The 23,638-nt window shown below is 44.5% G+C and overlaps 1 protein-coding gene across 1 annotated transcript in view; it reads left to right on the top strand.

Annotated features, from left to right (window-relative positions):
• Mpp4 (membrane palmitoylated protein 4) overlaps positions 1–23,052 on the top strand; it is a 41,574-nt gene extending 18,522 nt beyond the window's left edge. Inside the window, exons 11-21 of the mRNA XM_036173678.1 lie at positions 1,082–1,099; positions 2,877–2,915; positions 4,756–4,776; positions 8,547–8,561; positions 11,037–11,078; positions 13,076–13,246; positions 14,825–14,905; positions 18,556–18,649; positions 19,425–19,533; positions 20,739–20,873; positions 22,545–23,052. Coding sequence (XP_036029571.1) covers positions 1,082–1,099; positions 2,877–2,915; positions 4,756–4,776; positions 8,547–8,561; positions 11,037–11,078; positions 13,076–13,246; positions 14,825–14,905; positions 18,556–18,649; positions 19,425–19,533; positions 20,739–20,873; positions 22,545–22,736 — 917 coding nt within the window. The 3' untranslated portion in view covers positions 22,737–23,052. The remainder of the gene's footprint in view (positions 1–1,081; positions 1,100–2,876; positions 2,916–4,755; positions 4,777–8,546; positions 8,562–11,036; positions 11,079–13,075; positions 13,247–14,824; positions 14,906–18,555; positions 18,650–19,424; positions 19,534–20,738; positions 20,874–22,544) is intronic.
• The last annotated feature ends 586 nt before the right edge of the window (positions 23,053–23,638 follow it).

The raw sequence follows: 23,638 nt of genomic DNA, 5'->3' as shown, positions 1-23,638 counted from the left end.
CTGCCTCTACCTCCCCAGTGTTGGATTACAAGCGTGCACCGACTCAGCTCACAGAGGAAACATCCGTGCGGTGCCTTCTCCCTGCAACCGTGTTAACTTACCTTTCGGTTACAGACACGTGACTACACACCTCAGCAAATGCTCCGATGCTGCCTTTTCTTCCCTTACCTTCTCTTCAGAAGCACTTCACACCATCATCGTCCGAGTGATATTTTATTTTGAAAAGAATTAGCCGGTATAGATGGAAAGTGTCCTTTAGTTCATTCTCCTGTTTCATTCAAAGAATCATGGAGATGCTGTTGGTTTCTTAGTCAGTATCTGGTAACTAGTATGACCAGAGGTTGACATGCAATCTGCCTGTGTGTCCTAAGTGTGATTTATGGTATTTTCAGAAGTCCATATGGAAAGCTGGTCTTGTTAGTGCTGGCACCCAGTCCCGAGCCGGGAAGCCCAGACCAGAGCCATTGGCTTCCAGGGTCATGTTTCTTAGGGAATGCTTCTGATGGGGCACATCATGGCCCCAGACGACTAGAGCAGTTTTCTCAGCTGCCGTGCATGGTGCTGTGGTAAAGGCTCTTCTTTTTTCCCTCTGTTTAAATCTTACCATGTAGAAACACGTGTCATGGACAGGCTGCTAGTGAAGGAACAGACCATTTAATTAACCAAGCTTTTGATCATTCTAGTCCTGTGTTAGGTCACACATGATTAGTAAAAAGATGTTTACCATAGTTCATTTATTGTCATCCCTGTTTCATGCCCTCCTTCCCTCTCCTCCCCTACTCTCTCCCTTCCTTCCATCCTAGAATTGAGTTCCTACAATATTCTGTCCTAACTTAGACTTGAGAAGACGATGACCCCCCCTAAGGCATGTTGAGAAGGCATGGAGTGCCTTTGCCAGAAGCGAGTAGACCCCTTTTCCAGCCATTCTAAACACGTATTCATTTCTGAAGGACAGTCATCAGGTGTCTCCACGAATCCCAGAGTGCTAGTTGCAATGGGGATGCTTTGCTTTTCTTATTGTAAGTTAACCTGAAAAATGCAAGACTATGAACCACTATTCCTTTTTTCTCCCTGTCTCCAGCATTTCCTATGGAAGAAGGTAAGAAATGGGGTTCAGGAAAACACCCTTATCTCCAAATACTTGTAGGAATTTCCTCTAATCTTCAAAATTCATTTCTGTTCCACTCAGCTATGTGAAGCTTTTCCTGCGTATCTGGTAGTGTGTTAGCAGAAGGCAAGGCAGGTAATTATCCTGATCTGAGGATCGAGGAGGGGGATGTGATGTTTGTACATCCTGTTATAGCCCTAGAGTCTCACAGAGCACAGGGCAAGAAGAGCTCAGTGGGAGTTAAGTCCAGCAGGGTTTTGTTTAAACTGTTTTATACAAATTTTGTGACATTGTAAGGAATTTACTATTATTCTCATACTATGTATGAAAAACTGAGGTTCAGAAGAAGAGAATGGTTGTCTGAAATTGTGCCCCGGCCAGCGGGGTTTCAATGGGGGCAACCCACCTGTGGGAGTGAATGAAAGGAACAGGGGACACGAGAGAGGACAGCAAGACAGGATTCTGATCAAGCTGCAAATTTTATTTTCCTCCGCAAGGCTTATATAGCATGGGAGGGGGCAGGAAGGAGGGAAGGGGAAGGGACGTGGAAGGGGTGCAGAATGTGGGAGACATGCACATCATGCAACTGCAAGATGTCAGCTAAGGTCACTGGTCAGGGGCCATTTATTCTGTTGCTAGGTTACCTGACCATGGAATGCTCTTTATGTTTGGTTGTCATGGCACCTGACTGTGGAATGTCTTCTTATATTTGGGAGCCTCCAGTTAGTAAACAGGTGTTACTGCTCTGGGGAAGGGCAGTGGTCTTATAATTTGTTCTCTGGCCTAGCTAGTACTTTTCCATGGTTCATGTTTGGTTCCTGACATCTTGATCCTTGACAAAATTGAAAACAGGTGGTCTGGAGATTCACACTTCCATCTGGAGGCTCTGTGTTGGGGGCTAAATGGGACCTTTGGGGATTATCTTTCTATTTGTTCTTGTTCAGACATCTGCATGCTAATTCATTCTCATTCTCTCTCTCTCTCTCTCTCTCTCTCTCTCTCTCTCTCTCCCATCTCTTGTTGCTCTTTGTCTCTCTTGTCACTCTGTGTCTCTGTCTCTGTGTCTCTCTATCTCTGTCTCTCTCTCCCTCTCAGCTGCAATGAAGGAAGTAGCCTTTGCCTTTTGACCAGTGTGAGACTCTGTATTAAGTGTTTTCCCACCGCAAGAAGAAGTTTCTCTGGCCAAGATGGCTACAGCGCTAGTCTTAGGGTGCAAGCATAAGTATTTAGGAGGTAGTTTGGCCACATATCAGTAGTAAATTATGCCCTAGGGCCTATGACATCCAAGCTATGGTCCAGGTTGTCAATATCAGTTTTGCATTTCTTCTCATGGAACGGGCTTTAGATCCAATCAGAAAGTAATTAGCTAGGCCCCAAACAACTGGACTGCTGTTGCACCAGCCGGGGTGGGGGGGGGGGGGGGGGGGGGGGGGGGGGGACGACTTGCCTGCCTGGTCAGCACTGTAGTATTCAGGATCCGCACTAGGTGGCGCTGTTGATGCCTTTCCCAGCAGGTGGCACATTTCCTCCAGCACCATGAGCACTAGCCAACACTACCTAAGTTGTAGCGTTTTGTGTCCTGTATTTTACAACATGCATTTCCCCCCCCCCCCATACAGTAGAATTAGTTTTATCTCTCCCAGTGAACAATAGTTCTAGGGTAGTACTGAAAGCTGGTCTGAATTTGATTGACATCTCCTCAATAGGATTTTGGTTTGAGTGTGGGCCTGTCTTAAGTTCTAAGTCCCCGATCTCTGCTCTTTTGTAGAGGATAACATGAAGATTGATGAGAAGTGTGTGGAAGCAGGTAACATTTCCCCTGATTGAGTCACCACCGGAAGAAACGGGAAGCATGTCAGCTCTAGATGACCAGATGCAGAGGTGTCAGGGGGGTTACCAGTCCCTTCTTCTGGAAAACATGTAAAATGAGCTCATCCATGTGCCTTACTGTGGCTCTACACTGGGAAGGAGAAGCAAAGCCGGGGGTGTCTCCAGGGTTCCATCTTGGAGTTGATCTCAGAACACAGAGATAGCCAGTGAGGTGGCAGGATGATGGGATGCCCATGCTCCTTGTGGAGTAGATGAAAACAGCGTGATACCAAAGATTTAAAATGCAAAATACAGTTTTTGTTATTACATTTAATGATTCTAGTCTGGGCAGATAGTAATGGGTTCTATTTCTGCACTTAATGATTTTTGTAAAATCTGAAGAGATTTTTCTCAAATTTAGTAGGGGTACTAGGACCGGCTCATGAGCCACTAGTTTTGTGAGGAAACTGGGTGGAGAGGCATTGGTCTGATAGGTGGGCTTGTTTGCTCTTTCTTTTGAGACAAGCTCTCACTCTGTATCTCAGGCTGGCCTGGCACTCACTACCCAGTCTAGGCTGCTTCTAATGCTCAGCAATCCTCACTCAGCCCTTCTGGGTGCACGGATTATAAGTATGAGCCACCATGCCCTGCTGTAATAGGTGACTTTGTCTTGACATTATGGGCTATTCTAGTTTTCAGAAATGAAAGAAATGTTTTTTTGAAAGACTTATTTATATATTTTTGAGACTATTATATTGCAGACTAATGTGGGCACTTTAAAAACAAACAAACAAGCAAACAAACAAACAAACAAAAAACAACAACCAGGATCCATAATCTTTTTTAAACTTGAGGTACTAGTTCATTTCCTTTCTACATTTTAAATTATATTCTATTAATGAATATATTGACATAGTTCAAAATTCACAAAAGCGTATTAAGTTAGAAGTTCCTCTCTGTGTGTTTCTCTGTTCAATTTCCCTTTTTAAAATGATGATGATGATGATGATGATGATGATGATGATGATGATGATGTGGTGGTGGTGGCCGTGGTGGTGTTGGTATTGGTGGTGGTGTTGGCAGTGGCCGTGTGTGTAGAGGGCCAAAGAACAACTTTGGGATGAGTTCTTTCCTTTCAGCCTTAACTGGGTTCCAGGGTTCAAACCCAGATTGCCACGCTTGTGCAAGCAAGTTCTTTTACCTGCTGAGCCGTCTTGCCCGCCCTCAGTCACCCGTAGTATCCCTCCAAACATACTCTGCAGATAAAAACAGTGGTGTGTGTTCTTCTCCCTGCCTTCCCCACGCCTTTCCCCCAAACACAGAAGCACACATCCTTTCACAGTGCTCTCTCTCCATCTCTCCCGTCTCTCTCTTACAGTCCTAAATACGTAAGTTTATGAGAATAGCAAAAGTTGCTTTAACGACTGAGGTTGGCTTATCTCATCACTCCCCTTCCAATGCCCTTGACTCTGCAGGGAACGTACGCATCTACCCTGCTGACCCCTGGAGCAGTCGCTGCACCACATCCAGCGGTCTGGAGGAGCTGCCTATGGCGACCCACTTTTTAAATTTATTTTCTCCTCTCCCATTATTTTATTTCTTTATTTAAATGCTGCATCCCTCTTGGTTATTATAGGCCAACTATCAAATGCAATCTATCTCATTTAAGACATATGTATGCCATACAGCTAACACTGACTTGATCGTGATCTAATAAGACACTTTAAAGGTAGTGTATGGGCAGAAGCATGGAGCAGGCTTACCCTGCTCAAGTGTAGACTTGCTGAGGACAGTCATGTAATGACCACTCTGCTTTTCACCTCCACTGAAAACCACAGATGAGGAAACTTTTGAATCTGGTAAGTTAAAAAATGCATATTTAGTGCTAACTTTTAAATGTATGCTCCATGTTTGGGTATAATTTAAACGTATTTAGAGATACAAGACAGTGATTGTTTAAATGAGACAGTAAAAGAATAAAGATCTAAAACCATGTGAGATGATGGCTAGGTTCATTTGCCTCACTACAGTAGCTTTTTATTACCCATGCATATCTCCAAATACGTTTCAGACTTCAGAAGTGAACTAAACTATATTAATTTATGAAATACTGTAATTTTCACCTACCCAGTTGCCTCTCACAGGACCAGGGCTGTCCTAGATGAGGATGCAGCTGGATTTCCGTGGGGCACTTCTTGATTGTTGCATACATTGAGAGTAGTAGCATCCTCTGACTGGTCGGATTAGGAATGCCAGTGTCCTGCCGTGTATCAACCATCCTGCACTGTAAAGGCTTGTCTCTAGACCCACGTGTGTTCCTCCTGGGCAACAGTAATTGCAGTTACAAATAAGTATCTCTTTAATACATGATAGCGATGTAAACGTTTATAGTCCATATGAATAGAAGGCAGGGGAGATGGCTCCATGGATAAAGACCTTGCTGTGTAAGTGTGAGGACCTAAGTTTGGATCCCTATAGCTCGTGTAAAGCCAGGCACAGTGGTGTGCGTCTGTAATCAGAGTGCTCCTGTGTTGAAATGTGAGGCAGCGGCGAGAGACTCCCCCGAAGCTTGCAGGCGAGCTAGCCTGGCACAGACAGTGCCGGGCAACCAAGAGATGGCTCTAGACAGGGTGGAAGGTGAGGACACACACCTCAGCTTGTACTCACACTTCCCCACGTGGCTGTGGCACACATGCTCCCTCTCAAGAATGTGTGCCTGCACACACACACACACTCATGCTCACATACTCACACTCATGCTCACACACACACACACACATGCTCACACACTCATGCTCACACACTCACACTCATGCTCACACACTCATGCTCACACACACACTCATGCTCACACACACTCATGCTCACACACTCACACTCATGCTCACACACACACACTCATGCTCACACACACACACTCATGCTCACACACTCACACCCATGCTCACACACACTCACACTCATGCTCACACACTCACGCTCACACAAAGAAGGCAGTCATTCTGGTGTCTCAGAATCAAGACATTGCCTTGTAGCTACTGAAACCTTAATTTTCCACACATGGACAACAAAGAAGATGGGAAGTCCAATGTTTATGAAGAATAAACCTTCTTTTTTGTTAATAGATTACTTGTAATAATTAAGGCACTTTCCATGATCTATTTTTCAAAATACCGTTGACTTCATTCGTAGCAGAATAGGTCCTGTAGTGTGATTGATTTCTGTGTTTGAATGGGCATCCTGTCTGGGTGCACTATTAACTGGGTTCCTAATTTTCCTGTCTCCTCGGCCTCTACAGTTTTTGGTGTATTGTCTCTACTTCAGCTGAGGCAGATCCCCTTTACCATGTGTTCATAAACTAGCCCATCCTCACTCAGCAGGACGCATGAATGTCAAGGTCCACCTGCTCCTTACTCTGTGCTCCTCTGCTCTTCTATAAGGAATCTCCACTGCTCCATGTCAAGGTCCACCTGCCCCTTGCTCTGTGTTCCTCTATAAGGAATCTCCACTGCTCCATGTCAAAGTCCACCTGCCCCTTGCTCTGTGTTCCTCTATAAGAATCTCCACTGGCCCATGTCAAAGTCCACCTGACCCTTGCTCTGTGTTCCTCTATAAGAATCTCCACTGGCCCATGTCAAAGTCCACCTGCCCCTTGCTCTGTGTTCCTCTATAAGAATCTCCACTGGCCCATGTCAAAGTCCACCTGACCCTTGTTCTGCTCTTCTATAAGGAATCTCCACTGGTCCTCTCACTTCTTTTAAAACCAGTGCTTCATCATGTGAAGTAGATATCAGTGTCTAGTAGTTTCTTCAATCCACTGGAGAAATTATGCCGAGGAACTTATTTTGATATATATACTTTTCAAATATGAATGGCTTTGTTTAAAAATTTCCTTGACAATAGAGTCAGGACATTGTATCAGTCTTTTATAATTAGATATGTGATAGATTATTTCTCCTATGAATTCATTTCCTACACATAGAGAGATCTGGAGCCAGAAAGATGGCCGAGTGGTAAAGAGGAACTGGGTTCAATCCCCATCACCCATATGGTGACTCACAACCATCTGTAACTCCAGCTCCAGGAGATCTGGTGCCCTCTTCTGGCTTTCACATGCTATAGCCATGTACATGGTACACATGCATACATGCAGGCAAGCATTCATATACATAAGTAAATCTTTTTTTTAAATATAGAGAGGTCACTATAGTATTCATCACTAAAGACTCATGAAGACAGATGAAGTTGGGAACCGCTTAACTTATTTATTTACTACCTATGATTTTTTTTTTTTCTTTTCTAAATGCCTGTTTTCCATGAGATGGTTGGCCCAGTATGGATAATTTAATTTTCTGTACTTGGCTCAGAGTTTATGGTTGGCTTCATAGGAATATTTTAGATTATACTCATCCTTCTTGGTTCTGGTCATCTCATCAAGTTTCCTGGAAAATGCTCTGCCCTCCAAAGCTGTACCCGAGACCCAGAGACAGTCCCAGGGTCCGTGAAAGGAGAGGCTTGGAGTGGGCACACTGTAAACCAGAGCCACATGGTCCACGTTTGACCATGGGCTCTGTGGCCCTCCACCTCTGTGGCCCTTCAGGCTCCACATCTCTAAAATGAGCAACACTCTCCATAAGTAGGGTGTTCAGAACAGAGCCGAGGGTACAGTGAGCGCCACATGGGCTTTGGCTGATGCTGCGGTTATGAAATCATTCACAGGTTGGCCAGCTGCTGCCTCCCTAAGACCAGCACTTCCAAGGAAAGCATGCAGCTAACCCAGAGCTCTCCAGAATGCTTTTTCACTTTGGCTCTCTTAAGAGCTCAATGAAGGAGTCGTTAGTGCCCAGCTGGCACTACTATTCTAAGTAGATAACCCTTGGTAGTCATTCGTGATGCTACTGTTGCTTAGACAACTTAGTGAGTGACTAGTTACGGCTCTGCGGTTTCTGCCTCTGCCTCTGAGTGAACTATAATGTGACCTTCTTTAAACTCTCCAGGAGGCAGTGATACAGCCTATTTAACTAGAAAAATCATGTAACAATGGCAGAAGAAAATCCAGCCACTTGAATATGTCTTAAATATGTCTAGATAACAACAAGCAAAAATACAGCACCCTCACCCCCACCTCAGTCTTCACAGGACCAGCTGGAGAAGAAAGTGTGTGTGTGTGTGTGTGTGTGTGTGTGTGTGTGTTTGGCCAGCCAGGGTGGAGGGATAATGGTGTCAGGCTGGTATAGAGCCTGCCCATCTGCCTAACACCCCTCCCAGGAACGTGGCAATATGGCTGTGGGAGAAGAGAGAGAAGGCTCAAAGCCATTGCCTTCCTCTAGTTTCTTTTAAGTACAGTTTTGTGCCAATCAGTAGTCTTCATGAATAAACACCACCTTCAGGGACAGTCTTGATACACAACTTGCAGGACAAATTCATGTCCCCCAAAGGCAGAGTTAGATCATATAAGTTTCTAAATCCCAACTGTGTGGCTTTCATCTGCCTTGCTGAGTTAGAGTTTTTGCTAATGGTGACATGTCTTTCTTGCTGCGTCGTTCACATTTATTTAATGGTTAATTCGATCTTTGCAAGATTCATTTTTCACGTTTCTTTCTGTACTTGCTCTTGCTCTACTATCCAGAGGAGCTTGCAGAAGGTAAGTATTCTTTTTTTGTTTGTTTGTTTTTTGTTTTTTGTTTTTTTGTTTTTGTTTTTCGAGACAGGGTTTTTTCTGTTGCTTTGGAGCCTTTCCTGGATCTTGCTCTGTAGACCAGGCTGGCCTCAAACTCACAGAGATCCACCTGCCTCTGCCTCCTGAGTGCTGGGATTACAGGCGTGTGCCACCACCGCCCGGCAAGTATTCATTTTTATCTCCTGAGTGTACCATGTAGTGCTACGCTGGAGGTCTCTCGCTGTCACAAGGTGGCAGCATAACTTTCAAGAAGAGATGACTTTTTTAAAGGTCAGATCAATAACTAGTCGGTTTCATAAAAAAACATTTTAAATGAGTGATGAAGGCGATGAAGCTTTATGAATCCACATGTTAGTGAGGTTTCCTTGTGAACGTGTCTACATAACGTAGAAAAATGACAAGTCACTGGGAGATGGGATTGATAGCGTTATTTTCTTTTTTTTCAGATTTGTCTTAATTTTTATTTATGTGTATGTGCTTGTGTGAGTGTATGCCATATATACATGGGTGCTTGTGGAGGCCGGAAGAGGGCATAAAATTCCTTGGAGCTGGAGTTACAGGTGGTTGTGAGCCACCCACATTGGTGCTGGGAACACAAGTCCTCTGGAAGAGCAGAGGACTCTCTCCCCCACGGAAGCCATTTCTCCAGCCCCTGGTGATTTCTTTCTATTTTCAAATACATTCTTAAGGCCAGGGACAGTAGCATATGCCTATAATTTCAGCAGTTGGGTGGCGGCGGCAGGAGGATCATGAGTTCAAGGTCACCCTCAGCTACGAAGCAAATTTGATGCCAGCCTAGACTACCTGAGGCCTTGTCATAACAAAACAATTCTTAAAAAGAAGGTTAAAGAAGGAAGGTTGTGTAGGTGAGTTCATCCTGTGAACAAATGCTTGTTGCTCATTATATCAGTAATCAAAACAGATCTGTTTAAATTGTAAGGGGTTTCAATAAAAATAACTTGAAACTGATTTTTATAAGATTTCCTAGAGTTTGTAGCCAAATGTATGAGTTCCAAGGAGAAGCAGAAACAGGAGCCTGAACCAGCCCTGGAGGCTGTGGGGGTATCTTCCCTCCTTTGTCTCGGGGTTCCTGGCCACCACAGGGCAAGTGCTGCTTTTTAGGAAATGAACAAACCACTTTTTACAGGAGGAAATGGAAACCCAGTAACACCTCTGCCCTAGCTGCAGTCCCTATTTCTGCGAGAAAATATTTTGACAGAAGCAGCTTCAGGGAGAAAGGAGCAGTTTAGCTTACAATTCTACATTGCAGTGTGTCACTGTGGGGAAGTTGAGGCAGGAACTTCAAGCGGCTAGGCACAGCCACCGTCAAGGGCAGAGAGAAAATACATGCATGTGCTCAGACCACGTTCTCCATCCTTATGTAGTCTGAGACCCAAATCAGGGAGGACCGTTGCCCCAAATGGGTGCGTTTCCTCACCTCAGTTAATGCAGCAAAGATAGCCCCCCACAGATGTGCCCACAGGCCTGGATGATCTTGACAGTTCCCTACTGAGTTGTTCTTCCCAAGTGACTCTATGTCTCATATTGACACTTTAAACTGCCTGTCACAGCTGTCTTAGTCAGGGTTTCTATTGCTGTGAAGAGACATCACAACCATGGCAACTCCTATAAAGGAAAACACTTCATTGGGGCTGGCTTACAGTTCAGAGGTTCAGTCCATTATCATCATGGAGGGAAACATGGTGGTGTGCAGGCAGACATGGTGCTGGAGAGGTAGCTGAGAGTCTTACATCTGGATCAGCAGCAGCAGGAAGAGATACTAAGCCTAACTCAAGCATCTGAAGCCTCAAAACCCACGCCCAGTGACACACCTCCTCCAATAAGGCCACACCTCCCAGTAGTGCCACCCCCTATAAGCCTATACTAGTCATTTTCATCGAAACCACCACAACAATGTTACTAAAGGGCCCGCAAGACCACTGTCTTCAGGTAAAAGCTAAAGTCAGCTTGTTTCTTATTTCTGTAACATCAGATTTTGTAGGATGCGTTTGAAAATGTATAACCAGTATTTATACATATTTACTATAACTCAGTGTCTTGGTTCTGGTTTTGTTTTTTGTTTTTTAAGATAAGTTCTCAATATAAAGCTCAAGCTTGACACAGCACTGTGGTCCTCCTGTTCTAGCCTCGTGAGCGTTGGGATTATCGGTGTCTACCGTGTCCAGCTTCTTTCTCACAACTTTAATCAGGTCTAAACTAGTTGTCTAGTCTCAGCCATTCTAGCCAAATCCTAAAATGCAGTGCTAAAGAGAGTGCATAAGAGCGGTGGGTGGGGAAAGGGCAGGGAACATTCTAGAACGCTGCCCAAGGGTGATGCCACCCCCAGAGAGCGTCACCTGGACCCAGAAGACGAGGCCATGCATCTGCTGGTTGTATTACTGTCTGGTCCTCACGTGTTCCCCAATCTCTGTGTTCCAGCTAAAGAGGAGTTTGTTGGGAACGGCCAGAAGTTCTTTATCGGTAGGTGACGGCTGGTAAGATGTGTGCGTCTGTTGCTTTATAAGTCCTGTTCTCACTATCCAGACGTCTTTGCTGAAAGCTGCTGAAAGACTGAGGAATCTGTCCAAGCTGTTTCTTGTTCTGACATCCCTCTGTCTGATTTTCCTCATCCATAATCGGTTCTATTGATTACTCATTGTTATTCATCTCATTTCACTGGATATCTTTCTAATTATTTGTCAGACATACATCTGCTCATCCCCCCGCCCCAGACTGTTCTATTGTCTACCTGTCTTACTCTAAAGAGACAGTTTCATGGCCAACTTTTATGACCACATTTCTAGAATCTGTCCACCTGAGCAGAGCTCTCTAAAGGAGCAGGCCTCCCCGATTAAAACCACCCAGGACCCCCCTTTTCACCAGGCAGGGGAGAGGCTCAGAGTCTGAAATCTAGAAGGCTGGCCCCAAGCCTGGGCGCACTTTGGGATCGTGGGAGATTAAGACATAAGCACCTGCCTTTGCGCCTTGCTTCCGGAATTATCGATCTCAATGCCATGAAGAGAGGCTGAGCAGAGTAAGCGGCTGCACCAAGGTTGTGAATAAGGAGCCCGAGCAGGACCAGGAGGAGGGAATCCCTGGCACAGTGCTCAGTGCCAGAGGAGGGAATCCCTGGCACAGTGCTCAGTGCCAGAGGAGACAGAGGCAGCAGCTGCCATCTACAGGCTCTGATACCCCACAACCTCCGCTGAGGTGACCCCCAGGCTGTTGTTGATAGAAGTGAGTGTGTTGAGGACAGTTAGAGCCAGGGCTGAGAAGGGAGCTCCAAATGAGAAGAACGTCCACAGTGAGAACTGTAGTGTAGCATTTCTATTGTAGGGGCTGGTGGAGGCCCATGGTTTTCAATAGAGATCAATACAAAATATAAATGTGTTTGTATATCTACAAATGCACACACAGTTGTTTCTGGCTCTACCTTCAGAGAGGACCAGCAAACAGCTGTGGAAATACCAAAACGGTGCTTGATTCTGTGGCAGGAAAAGGACTCTAAGAATTCAGCCAGGAATAATGGTTAGGGGGCCTTGTTCGGCTGCAATCTCTAGCTCGCTCCTGCTTGACCTGGAGGGCCCCGTTTTTCTCTCTCTCCAAGCCCCGCCCTCTCAGAGAATCTCTAACGGATAATAGCTGCCAAAAAGCTCAGTTACGTATTCTTGGTGACTGTGGGCAGTTCCAACCCTGAGGTCACCAGCTGCCCAAGTCCCTGCCTGAGGTGTCCCATACTTGGGCACAAGCCCAGTTTATGGAGGACACGTCATCACCCCTGGCCTAGAGGTTATTTAAGCTCCCTGCTTTGGTTCGGGCATGTGACTTCCCTGCCTCCATCTCTGGGAGCTGGAGAACTCACCTGGGAGTTGCTTTGCTCAGAATAAACCTGTTCGTTTGCTTTTCCAATTCCACCCGATCTGGTTTATTGCGTCGTTGGAGAAACCTACTATCAAGGTACAGAAAACCTAACTCTGCAGACTATACTACCATCCTAATAACCACCTAAGCTGTCTGCATCTTAGTGTATCCAGCTGAAAAATGGGAATGGGAAGACTACCTAGTGTTTCCACCCTGGCCTCAGAGCTACTGTGGGAAGCTCCTAACTGCTATCTCTCCTCATACAGTTTACATAGTTGATCACTGGATTAGTTGATCACTGTAGCCCTATGCACCTAACAGTGGATGCTAGATGCCACTTATAGATACCTCGTGGAACATCACTATCTGCTTCTTCTATTTTGTTTAGCTTTTTTTGTTTGTTTGTTGTTTTTTGAGACAAGGTCTCATTATGTGGCCATCCTGGATCTCACTCTGTAGCCCAGGCTGACCTCAAACTCACAGAGATCCGCCTGCCTCTGCCTCCCGAGTGCTGGGATTACAGACGTGCACCGCTGCACCGGCTCACCATCTGCTTCTTAAGGCCGGTGACCGTCCTGTCCTGCCTCTGACGTTTTGTGCCTTGCCTCCCGCCTCAGCCGGTTTCCGCCGCAGCATGCGCCTCTGCCGCAGGAAGTCGCATTTCAGCCGGCTGCACGCCAACATGGGTTGCTCCTGCAGCTGCTACGGTGCAGCGGGTGCCCCTTACGAGGAGGTGGTGAGGTACCAGCGGCAGCCGGCAGACAAGCACCGCCTCATCGTGCTCGTGGGTACGGCCCTCAGGCGCTCTACTCAGCCCCGGGAAGTTGTCCTTGGAGAGTGAATGTTTTGTGTTGGCAGTAGCAGTAGCGTGCTCCGTGTAGATCTGTTTGAAGAGCGTGTGCGTGTGTGTGCGTGTGTGTGCGTGCATGCATGCGTGTGTGCGCGTGCGTGCGTGCGTGTGTGTGTGTGTGTGTGTGTGTGTGTGTCTGTGTTTGAGACAGGGTTTCTCAAGAGCGTGTGTGTGTGTGTGTGTGTGTGTGTGTGTGTGTGTGTGTGTGTGTTTGAGACAGGGTTTCTCTGGAGCCTGTCCTGGACTAGCTCTGTAGACCAGGCTGGCCTCGAACTCATAGAGATCCACCTCCCTCTGCCTCCCGAGTTCTGCCTCCCGAGTGCTGGGATTACAGGCGTGCACCACCACCACCCGGCTCTGTTTGTGTGTTTAAGAAAGCTTTCAAAGGCAAGCTTTCTTTGCCTTCTCTGCCTCCTCCTCTTTGACCTACAGTTGAACATGGTAGGCCATGATGTGTAAGAACCCGAGTATTAACAAGCTTTCATATGATGAGGCTCTACCTGATCTGTACTTTTTTATCTGTTTAGAATTCAGTCTAGAAGCATGGGTGGTCTACCCCAGACGGCATCGCTACTCCATATCAGAAAAACACCCTTCAATTCCACTCTCCAAGAAGTGTTGAGCCAATTTTTTTTTTTTTTTTTAGAAAGTGTCTAAACTGGGCAGTGGTGGCACAAGACTTTAATCCCAGCACTTGGGAGGCAGAAACAGGAGAATCACTGTGAGTTTGAGGCCAGCCTGGTCCACAGAGTGAGATCCAGGACAGGCACCAAAGCTACACGGAGAAACCCTGTCTCAAAAAACAAAAAGTATCTAAATCTTCTGGATGTAGTTTTGATAGGAAAGTGCTTGGGTGATCTGGTTTTGTGACCAAGACCTCTGCAAAGTGGGCTCCCTGAAGCAGTAGAAAATGATAAGTCCCTGCCATTGTGGCTTGTTGAGTTGTGAGCAAAACAGGCCTGGCAGCCACCCCAGCTACATCACTTGTGGTACAGACTGTGAAATGAAGTTATAAGACCCTTGGTATTTGCAGGTAGAGCATCAGGGCATTACTCCAAGTGTGGGCTCTGTGTAACTGCGGTTCTCGGTCCCAGCAGTCAGTCCCACCTCCAGGAGAACACTCAAGCACCTGTTAGAAACGCTACAGCATCCGTGGGAGACAGCGCTGTATTCTGATTGTGACTTTATTTAAAGAAAGGCCATGCCTCAGATTATCCAACAGAAGCCCAGTGAGGTCTCAGAACAGAACAGCAACGGTAGTGGACTTTTTGGGGTGACAGATCCCTGTGATTTCACACCCCATCTCTGAATGTCAGAGTGGTAGATTACTTCACGGGTCACTAGGAAAATTCTCAGGAGTTTTCTGGTTTGTTCCAACTCGTAAGAAGGGTTACGACAGACTTTGCCTGAACAGCATTGGCTCTCAAGGTCCTGCACCAGAGTGACTGAGGGATGGTTGTAGAACCCGACCCTGTGTCTCCCCCTCTAATTATCTGCTGTGACTGTCTGTGTTCAGGACCTTCTGGCGTTGGCGTCAACGAACTGAGAAGACACCTCATTGGGCTGAATCCCAGCTGTTTTCAAAGCGCCGTCCCACGTATGTTGAGTTTTCTTTCCTGGGGGCTTGTGTTTTGGTAAAACTTTGTCTCTGGATATACTGATGTCACTTTCCAATGCCATATCACCGGTCCTCACATGGTTCACCTATGTTTGTTTTAATAACTATGTGGGTTTACTAGCGTGTCGTGTCCAAGGCTGGGCTTTCAAAAGAGGAAAATTTTCTTTCCCTTTTTAAGTAGGAGTCAGCTCTTTCCTTCTGCCAAGATGACTTTTGAGAATCCAACCTGGTCAGGCTTGGTGGCAAGCATCTCTACCCACTGAGCCATCCCCATATGTGTGTGTGTGTGTGTGTGTGTGTGTGTGTGTGTGTGTGTATGTGTGTGTGTATGACTATTCAGAATAAAAAATATTATTTGTAAGGCTGGGAGGTGGTGGCGCATGCCTTTAGTCCCAGCACTTAGGAGGCAGAGGCAGGTGGATCTCTGTGAGTTCGAGGCCAGCCTGGTCTACTGAGCGAGATCCAGGAAAGGCTCCAAAGCTACACAGAGAAACCCTGTCTCAAAAAACCCAATATATATATATATATATATAATTTGTAATAATGGTCAACATTCATTTAATATTTATTATGGTCAACATTCATTTAATATTTATTATCTTTCTGCCTTTATGCTTGGCCTTCATGTTGTTTATTTTTATCTAAATATTTTAATATTTTTAATATTTCCATATTATTTTATATACATTTCTAAGCACTATTATTATATACTCATGGCTTTTTCAGATCGTATTTTGCTTATTTCCTTTTACTCATGGCCCCCAGTCTGCCAGCACCCTAACTTCTAAGAACTAGTCTCCCAGCCTTTCCTCCATTGCCTTTGGAGAGCTGTATGTGTGCTTAAGCTTTAAGACATTGGAAAACTGCAATTCTAATATGTTATTGTGTATTTTTAAATGATTTATTTATTTTTATTTCATGTGCCTTGCATGTATGTCTGTGTGAGGGTGTCAGATCCCCTAAAACTAGAGTGACAAACAGCTGTAAGCCACCATGTAAGTGCTGGGAATTGAACTCAGGACCTCTGGAAGGGTAGTCAGTGTACTTAACCGCTGAGCCACCTCTCAAGCCCCATTATTGTGTATTTCTACTAGGGCTTAAAATAGTAAGTCATTTTTAAAACCCACACCAGAGACCTTCCTTTGCTGTAAACTAGAGAAGCTCTGGCTTAAGATCCCTCATTTCAGGCAGATGGAAGGTTCACAATGACCTGTAGACCATAGGACAAAGGAGGCTGAGGTTGTTGGAGGCACCCTGATGAAAGTCTTTTAAAAAAGAATGTGAAAAACCTGTCAAGTGCCTCGCACACATCAGCGTATGAAAGGCTCCGGGGGAGGGGTTAGTAAGGGTCTTCATGGAACCTTTTATCAGAAAGAGCCGCTCTGGAGGATGGCTTCCAAGGCAGACTGTGGTGCTTCAAGGAAGACAGAGGAGCCTGGGAGACGACAGAACTTCTGTGTTCCCTGCATGCTGGGGATGCGCAAGGGTGCTGTCAGAAGTAGACCTGAAATCCTGGATGTGGCCGACGATGGCTGGAGTTTGGAAAGGCTGCCCTTGGAGAGTTTGTCACAGTAAAAGTCTTGAGATTCTTTGCAAGGGTCATAGCTGGGTAGATAATGTGGGGAAAAGTCAGCCTGGGATTATCACAGCACTGTTCAAGAGAAAGTTTCAGTAGAAGAAGCCAGAAGTCGACCTCCAGATTCCTGAGGTAAGGCAGGGATGACAAAGGCCTGTCTTGTGTAGAGACTGGGTTTGAAATGGCCAGCTGTTGTTGGCTGCTCGGCAGGCTCTACAGCACAATCTAACAGTCGTTTAGTGAGAAAGAGCCGGGTTTAAATGTCTGTCAAAGGAATAACTGGGGGCCTTGGGATCAGCCAAGTCGGAACACCTTCCTTCCTGCTTGTTTCTCTCGCCTTAGAGAGAAAAACTGATGGAGGAAAGGTAGAAATGAACTAAAGGGAGTCATGGGAGTTGTTAGATTTTCTCGGGGAGGAAAGTGGAAGGGTCTTGTCTCAAGGAAGGAAGACCAGCCTTTTGCCTGCGATCCCTTCTGATAGGCCATGCTTCTCAAGTATGGCTTACACATACAAGAGTGAACATTAATCGCACAGAGAAATTTGAATGGTATCACCACTTTCAATAGTCTAGTTAAAAGTAAAATACTCAGTTGGGGATTTAGCTCAGTGGTAGAGTGCTCGCCTAGCAAGCGCAAGGCCCTGGGTTCAATCCTCAGCTCAAAAAAAAAAAGTAAAATACTCACAGAATGCAGACACTTAAGTGCACAGGTAGCCATCATTAAAAGCAGAACAAAATTGCTTGTATTCTGTTCTTTCTTTCTTTTTTTTAAAATCAACTGAACAGTTTGAAAATTGGACACCTTGTCCAGACTTGAGTCTACCGTAGGAAATGGCAAGCCAACAGGAACAACAGAGGAGTCATCCTGGAACGTTACCACAGTTCACTACCTCTTGGGAGCTTTAACTCTTGCTGGTTCTGCTTGTCCTCAGTAGGAAACTGCAGGAGGAATAGGTATAGAACTTGAAGGCTACAAAGAGGAGTTAAACAAAGAAAAAGCAAAGATGACCCCAAGGTGATACCTCCTTCCAGAGCCCCTTGGAGGGTGACCCCTGAGGCCTAGTTCAAGCTCCTTATGTGTCATTTTTATTGTTTTAGTTTATCCTTAAACTTTGTCGAATGCAAGAACAGATTTTTTTTTTTTTTAAATTCTCAAGGGGAATTTGTTGTAACAGAGAATATGGAACAATAAGCATTACAGCATGTAGGATACAGAACTAGAATGGTGTATTGTTCTTGAGTTCTAGAACCCAAACTAATGCCAGTATGTAATAGGCACATAGTAATGTGTAGTTGAATAAATAGACAATAAATAAATAAATCCCTCTTCCGTATTTGGGGGAACTTGTGTATTCTTATGTATTCTGTACCAGATGCCATTGAAAGATAAAACTGAAGAGTTTAAATTAAAGAGGCCACATCAGAGAATCAAATTGAACCCAGATTTGGCCAATTTCCCCCTTCCTTTATCTCCAAAACCTTTCTTCGGTATTAATGAATTACTAAGACTGCAGAATGCCGTGGGTTTTCTCTCTTTCAAATCTGAGACAATCTGGTGTAATAAGAAGCCTGGGAGGAAGCATTAGTCTTATGAATGTGAGCAAAGTGCTCACTCTCCAAAAGTTGCAGTTACTATCAGTAAAATAACAACCTACCTGGAGAGCAGTGTGAGAAATAAAATGAGATCATCAGAAGTGTATTATCTAAACAAAAGATGCTGTTGATATTTCCATGAGGGAGCATGTTCGCATTTTAGGCCTCACATTTAGTTCAGCATTGCCTGTTTTGAAGTAACAACAGGTGGTCCCTTGTCTGATATGTATGATACAGTCTTTCCCACACTATGAGCAATAAATAAATGTTTGTAATTGTTGGAACTTGACATGGGAACTCTCACTTTATCACCAATTCTTATCACGTTGGCTCCAGCATCTTGTCTATCTGTTTATGCCTTCATTTATTTGTTTTACTTGGGAATCTCTATCCAAGTGTACATTTGGTAACAAGTCAAAGTATTTAGAAGATTCTGAAATTTTCATTCTCTTCTTTTGTAGATACCACCCGTTCCCCAAAGAGTTATGAAATGGATGGACGTGAGTATCACTACGTGTCAAAGGAAACATTTGAAAGCCTCATGTATGGACACAGGTAAGTTCTTCCTTTTGGTTATTTGACAGTAGTTCATTTTTAGGCATTAGCCAAAGCTCTTGGCAGTAACCCCTCAATTCTGAAGAGCCGAGAAAAGAATATGCATTGATATACTAGATCCAAGTGATCAGGTTTGGGAAAGGGATAGACTTGAGGTGCAAGCTTCGGGGAATTTGAAGTAGGTAAGTCCTTGGTTTTCTACTGTTTCCCGCCCCCCCTGCCCCCCTTCTGCTGAATACCCACTCATTCTTCTTGTGCTGGCAAGAGCCACGCATTCCATCCTGTTGGAGTTCATATTTGTGTCCCAGTTAGCTTTCTGTTGCTATGGAAACACCATGATCAAAGGAGCTTGGAGAGGAAAGGGTTTATTTGGATCCCTTAGCCATGTCGCAGGCAGTCACTGAGGAAAGTCCAGACAGGAAGTCAAGACATGAATGTGGAGGCGGAAGCTAACAGAGAAGCCATGGAGGAATGCTGCTCACTTGCTTTCTCCTCATGGCTTGCTCAGTCCTCATTTCTTATACAACCCAAGACCACCTGCTCGGAGTGACATCACCTGTAGTGGGCTAGGCTCTCCTATATCAGTCACTGATTTAGAAAACACCCTCGCAGACTCATCTAAAGGTAACCTGATGGAAGCCATCCATCATCTGAGAGTCTCTCTTCCCAGGGGACTCTAGCTTAGACAGGTTGACAAGAAACAAACGAACACAGTTCATATTCCTGCTGCTCATAGTTTCCTCATGGGGAACTGTTTCCTCTCTTACTCTTATAGGATGCTGGAGTATGGGGAGTACAAAGGCCACCTGTATGGAACTAGCGTGAATGCTGTGCATGCAGTCCTTGATGAAGGAAAGATCTGTGTCGTAGATTTGGAGCCTCAGGTGGGTTTGCGGTAGAATATTTCCCATCACCCTAAAGTCACAAATGCATGTAATGTGATCTATGTTGCGCACATGCCCCAGGCTCTAATTGAGATGTTTTATTCAGCTAGACTTTTCTGAGTAAGACCACTTCTCAGTATCTCAGGGCCAGGTTGTTCCTTGAAATGCAAATTGGCAACATTTTGCTTTTAGTTGGAGAGGAAGTCTTATTTCTCATACCCAGAACCAGAGCTTGAGTGGCTAGCCATTAAAACAAACAAACAAACAAACAAAAAAAACAAAAACAAAACCCAAAAAATCGGGGTTGGAGATTTAGCGCAGTGGTAGAGCGCTTGCCTAGCAAGGCAAGGTCCTGGGTTCGGTCCTCAGCTCCAGTAAAACAAACAAACGAACAAAAACAAAACTTCCCGGCTTTGACGCTGATCACAAACTTGTCAGGGAAACTTCTTGTGAAGATATTCCTTTATACAAAAGGTAATGCTCACTGTTGGCATACATGTGTGACATGCCTGAATCACCTATGGAAAGAGCAGGGATGCACTAGCTGAGGTAGGATCCATATGTATCCAGGCCCAGTTTTCTGATCCTTGCATTTTTCTTCATTCATTTAAGAATACACTTTGTGTGCTAAAGAAAATTAGAGGAAAAGGAATTTGTTCTTTCCTGAGTCAGAGTTGGGGGTCATAAAGATGGAAGTGGTGTCCGATGTGAGGTGCCAGCTAGAGGAAAGGGAGGGGAGGGTAAATAGACCTTTCTAGAATATTTCTTTGTTTTTGTCGTATGAGGTCATACACAGGAGTCTACTCTTGGTAATCAGATTTTGTCATATATAAGATTTATTTCAATAATTCAATAGCTAGGCATAGCTAGAAAGAGGAAGGGCTAGGATTTTAACTTGGGGGTCTAGAGCCATATTTATTATTCAGTTGTTTCGATTTTATAATTGAGAGTTTGGGGACACATCAGACTATGGTCCCATTGACTACAGGAAGCTAGGGCTTCTATTTTTAATTTTTAAAAACGTATATGGTGTATTTGAATGTGCCTGTGTGGAAGACAGTTTTCACAAGTCAGCTCTGTCTTCTACGGTGGGTTCCAGGGATGGGACTGGGCTCTGTAGGCTGCAACGACAGGTACTTCTGCCCACTGAGCTGCCCTGCTGGCCCACGTCTGTCTGTAACTGTGCACCTCATTTTTCTGTGTAGGATATTCAGTTGGCTCGAACCCATGAACTGAAGCCCTATGTCATATTTATTAAACCACCTAACGTGAGTTTCATGAAACAGTCTCGGAAAAACGCTAAGATTATTACTGACTACTTTGTGGACATGAAATTCAAGGTAAATTGAGTGCAAATCCTGGAATTACTTTTGGTTATGGCTAAGTGGGAAGATGGTCAGGCTGGCCTGGGTTGAGGACCATTCATTATTTTCATCTTTATTTTACCCTCTCCTCAGGAGTGCATCAATAAAATGGTTTTAAAAAAAAAGACACTTATTTCCACAGAATCCTTTAAAGGTTTTAATGAGCAATGTCTTCACAAGCCATCCTTTTAACCGGATGGTGGTGGCACATACCTTTAACCCTTCCAGCACTTGGGAGCAGAGGCAGGTGAATCCCTGAGTTCGAGGCCAGCCTGATTTACAGATCAAGTTCCAGGACAGCCAGGGCTACCCAGAGAAACCCTGTCTCAAAAAACAAAAATAAAACAAAAAAATCAAACCAAAACAACCCTCAAAACAAAAACAAAACAAAAAAAACCCCAACAATTATTAGTTATTATTTACAGATATTAAAATAAGGTTTAATAAATTGTGATGCTACTTTTTCTTACCTTAACAAAAAGTCCCATAAGCCACAATTTATAAAGCCAAACAAATTGGTGTGTATAAGCCTATTTGTATTTTTGAATTATTTTTACTTTTTCTTTTTTTCCAAGAAAGGGTTTCTCTGTGTAGCTTTGCGCCTTTCCTGGAACTCACTTGGTAGTCCAGGCTGGCCTTGAACTAACAGAGATCTGCCTGGCTTTGCCTCCTGAGTGCTGGGACTGAAGGTGTGCGCCACCACCTCCTGGCTATTTTTACTTATTTTTAAAATGCTGTACTGAGTATAACACACACATGGAGTAAATAGATGTATAAATTTTAGAAATAAGCTATTGTATTAAGTATACAATTAAGTATACAATATATATATATTCCCCCCTGGATCTTGCTCTGTAGACCAGGCTGGCCTCAACCCCACAGAGATCTGCCTGCTTCTGCCTCCCAGTGCTGGGATCAAAGATGTGCGCCACCACCACCTGGCTGTATTGACTATATTCATATTGTTGTGGGATGTACTTTTTGCCTTGAAAACTAAAATAAAAATGATGCTTCACAACTCTGCATGTCCTTTGCACAGGGGCCATTGCTGATCTCCATATTGTTCCAGTGTTAGGATGTCCTGTCAAAGCAAGCCCAAAGTATTTTTATCTCCATATTTTTCCAATGGCTATGAAACCATGATTCTCCTGTTTGACTTTTTGACAGTCCGTGGATAGGACAGTATTTTCTAAGTCTTTGGGGCTTTTAAAACTGTGTTGGGCATGTTGGCATGTACCTGAAACCTCATCACTTGAGAAGCAGGAGGGTCACAAGTTTAAAGCCAGCCTGGGTTACCTAGCAAGACTCTGCCTCACAAATCCAAAATAAGAAGAAAAAAAAAAAAGCAAAAAGAATACAGAGGAAGGTTATTTGATATAAATTGTGTTTATAAATAGCCTCACAACTTTGTATAACAACCTGATGTCTCCTCCTCCCACTTACCCACCCCCTCCCCCAGACAGGGTTTCTTTGTGTAGCCCTAGCTATCCTGGAACTCATTCTGTAGATCAGGCTGGTCTGGAGCTCAAAGACCTGCCTGGCTCTGCCTCCCAGGTGCTGGGATTAAAGGCACGTGCCTCCCCAGCGTGGCTAAAAAACTGGTGTCTTATTGCCTGTCTTACTTATATTTTTCAACCTCTCCTGAAGGATGAAGACCTACAAGAGATGGAGGATTTAGCCCAAAAAATGGAGAATCAGTTTGGCCAGTTTTTTGATCACGTGATTGTGAATGACAACTTGTCGGATGCATGTGCCCAGCTGTTGTCTGCCATACAGAAGGCTCAGGAGGAACCGCAGTGGGTCCCAGAAGCATGGACATCTCCTGGGACTGAGTCTTAAGTCCCCTGTTTAAAACTGGAGGCTTACTATTGTGTCCTGAAGATCCAGCCTAACAGCTGCAATTGAAAACAGCAGCATTTGACCGGTTAGAACTGCAACTGGGAAGTGCTTCACTTACTGCATGGCTATAACTAGCAGTGTGTAATTATATGGAGCTACTTATTCGGCTCAGTCAAGTGTTTCCATCGTCTCCCCATATGAACTAATGGTAGGCATGTGAATAATGCTACGTCTCTAAATGTCACAATATTCATGTAAGAATTACAGATTTCATGTGGTGTTTCTAAGATTGAGTTTTTTAAAGTCTCTTTTGAATAAATCGGACAATAGTTAATGGCTGAAACTACTTTACTTTGTGAAGTATTTTGTCTTCTGTTTCATTTATTTTTACAAAAGTGCTTAGTTGACCAATTCAACAAAAATGCTCAACACATATTATCTAATAAGGAAACCTATGGCACCGTCATTTCCAAATCAGTGCCCAAATTAGTAGAGGACCATGGACTCGTCCTTGGAGGCCTGTATATGAGCAAACTCCAAGGTGAGGACTCTTGGTCTCCCTAGACCGGTCAATTCCAGCGGCATTCCCTGCCCACATGGCTACTCACTTCCCTCCATTCTACACAGTTTTGTTTTGTTTTTTAAATTAGAAAAGGATTAAAAAAGCTCGTGCTTTCTTAAAGGGAACATATTATCTAAAACAAATGCGGGGAAAATCAAGTCGTTTTACATGATGCAAAGGTGAGGTGGGCTTTGGCCACAGGTTGTGAACCCCTTTCTGAGAACCTGATTTTACTGAAGCAACTATTAGAACTGCATATGTAAATTACACTCGAGGCCGGCAGGGAATCTGGAAATCTGGGCCCCCCCCCCCCCCGTACCCAGGTACCCAGCCAGCTCTA

This window comes from Onychomys torridus, chromosome 23 (assembly GCF_903995425.1).
Source record: "Onychomys torridus chromosome 23, mOncTor1.1, whole genome shotgun sequence".
Classification (NCBI taxonomy): domain Eukaryota; kingdom Metazoa; phylum Chordata; class Mammalia; order Rodentia; family Cricetidae; genus Onychomys; species Onychomys torridus.
This window is presented reverse-complemented; position numbering and strand designations above follow the sequence as displayed.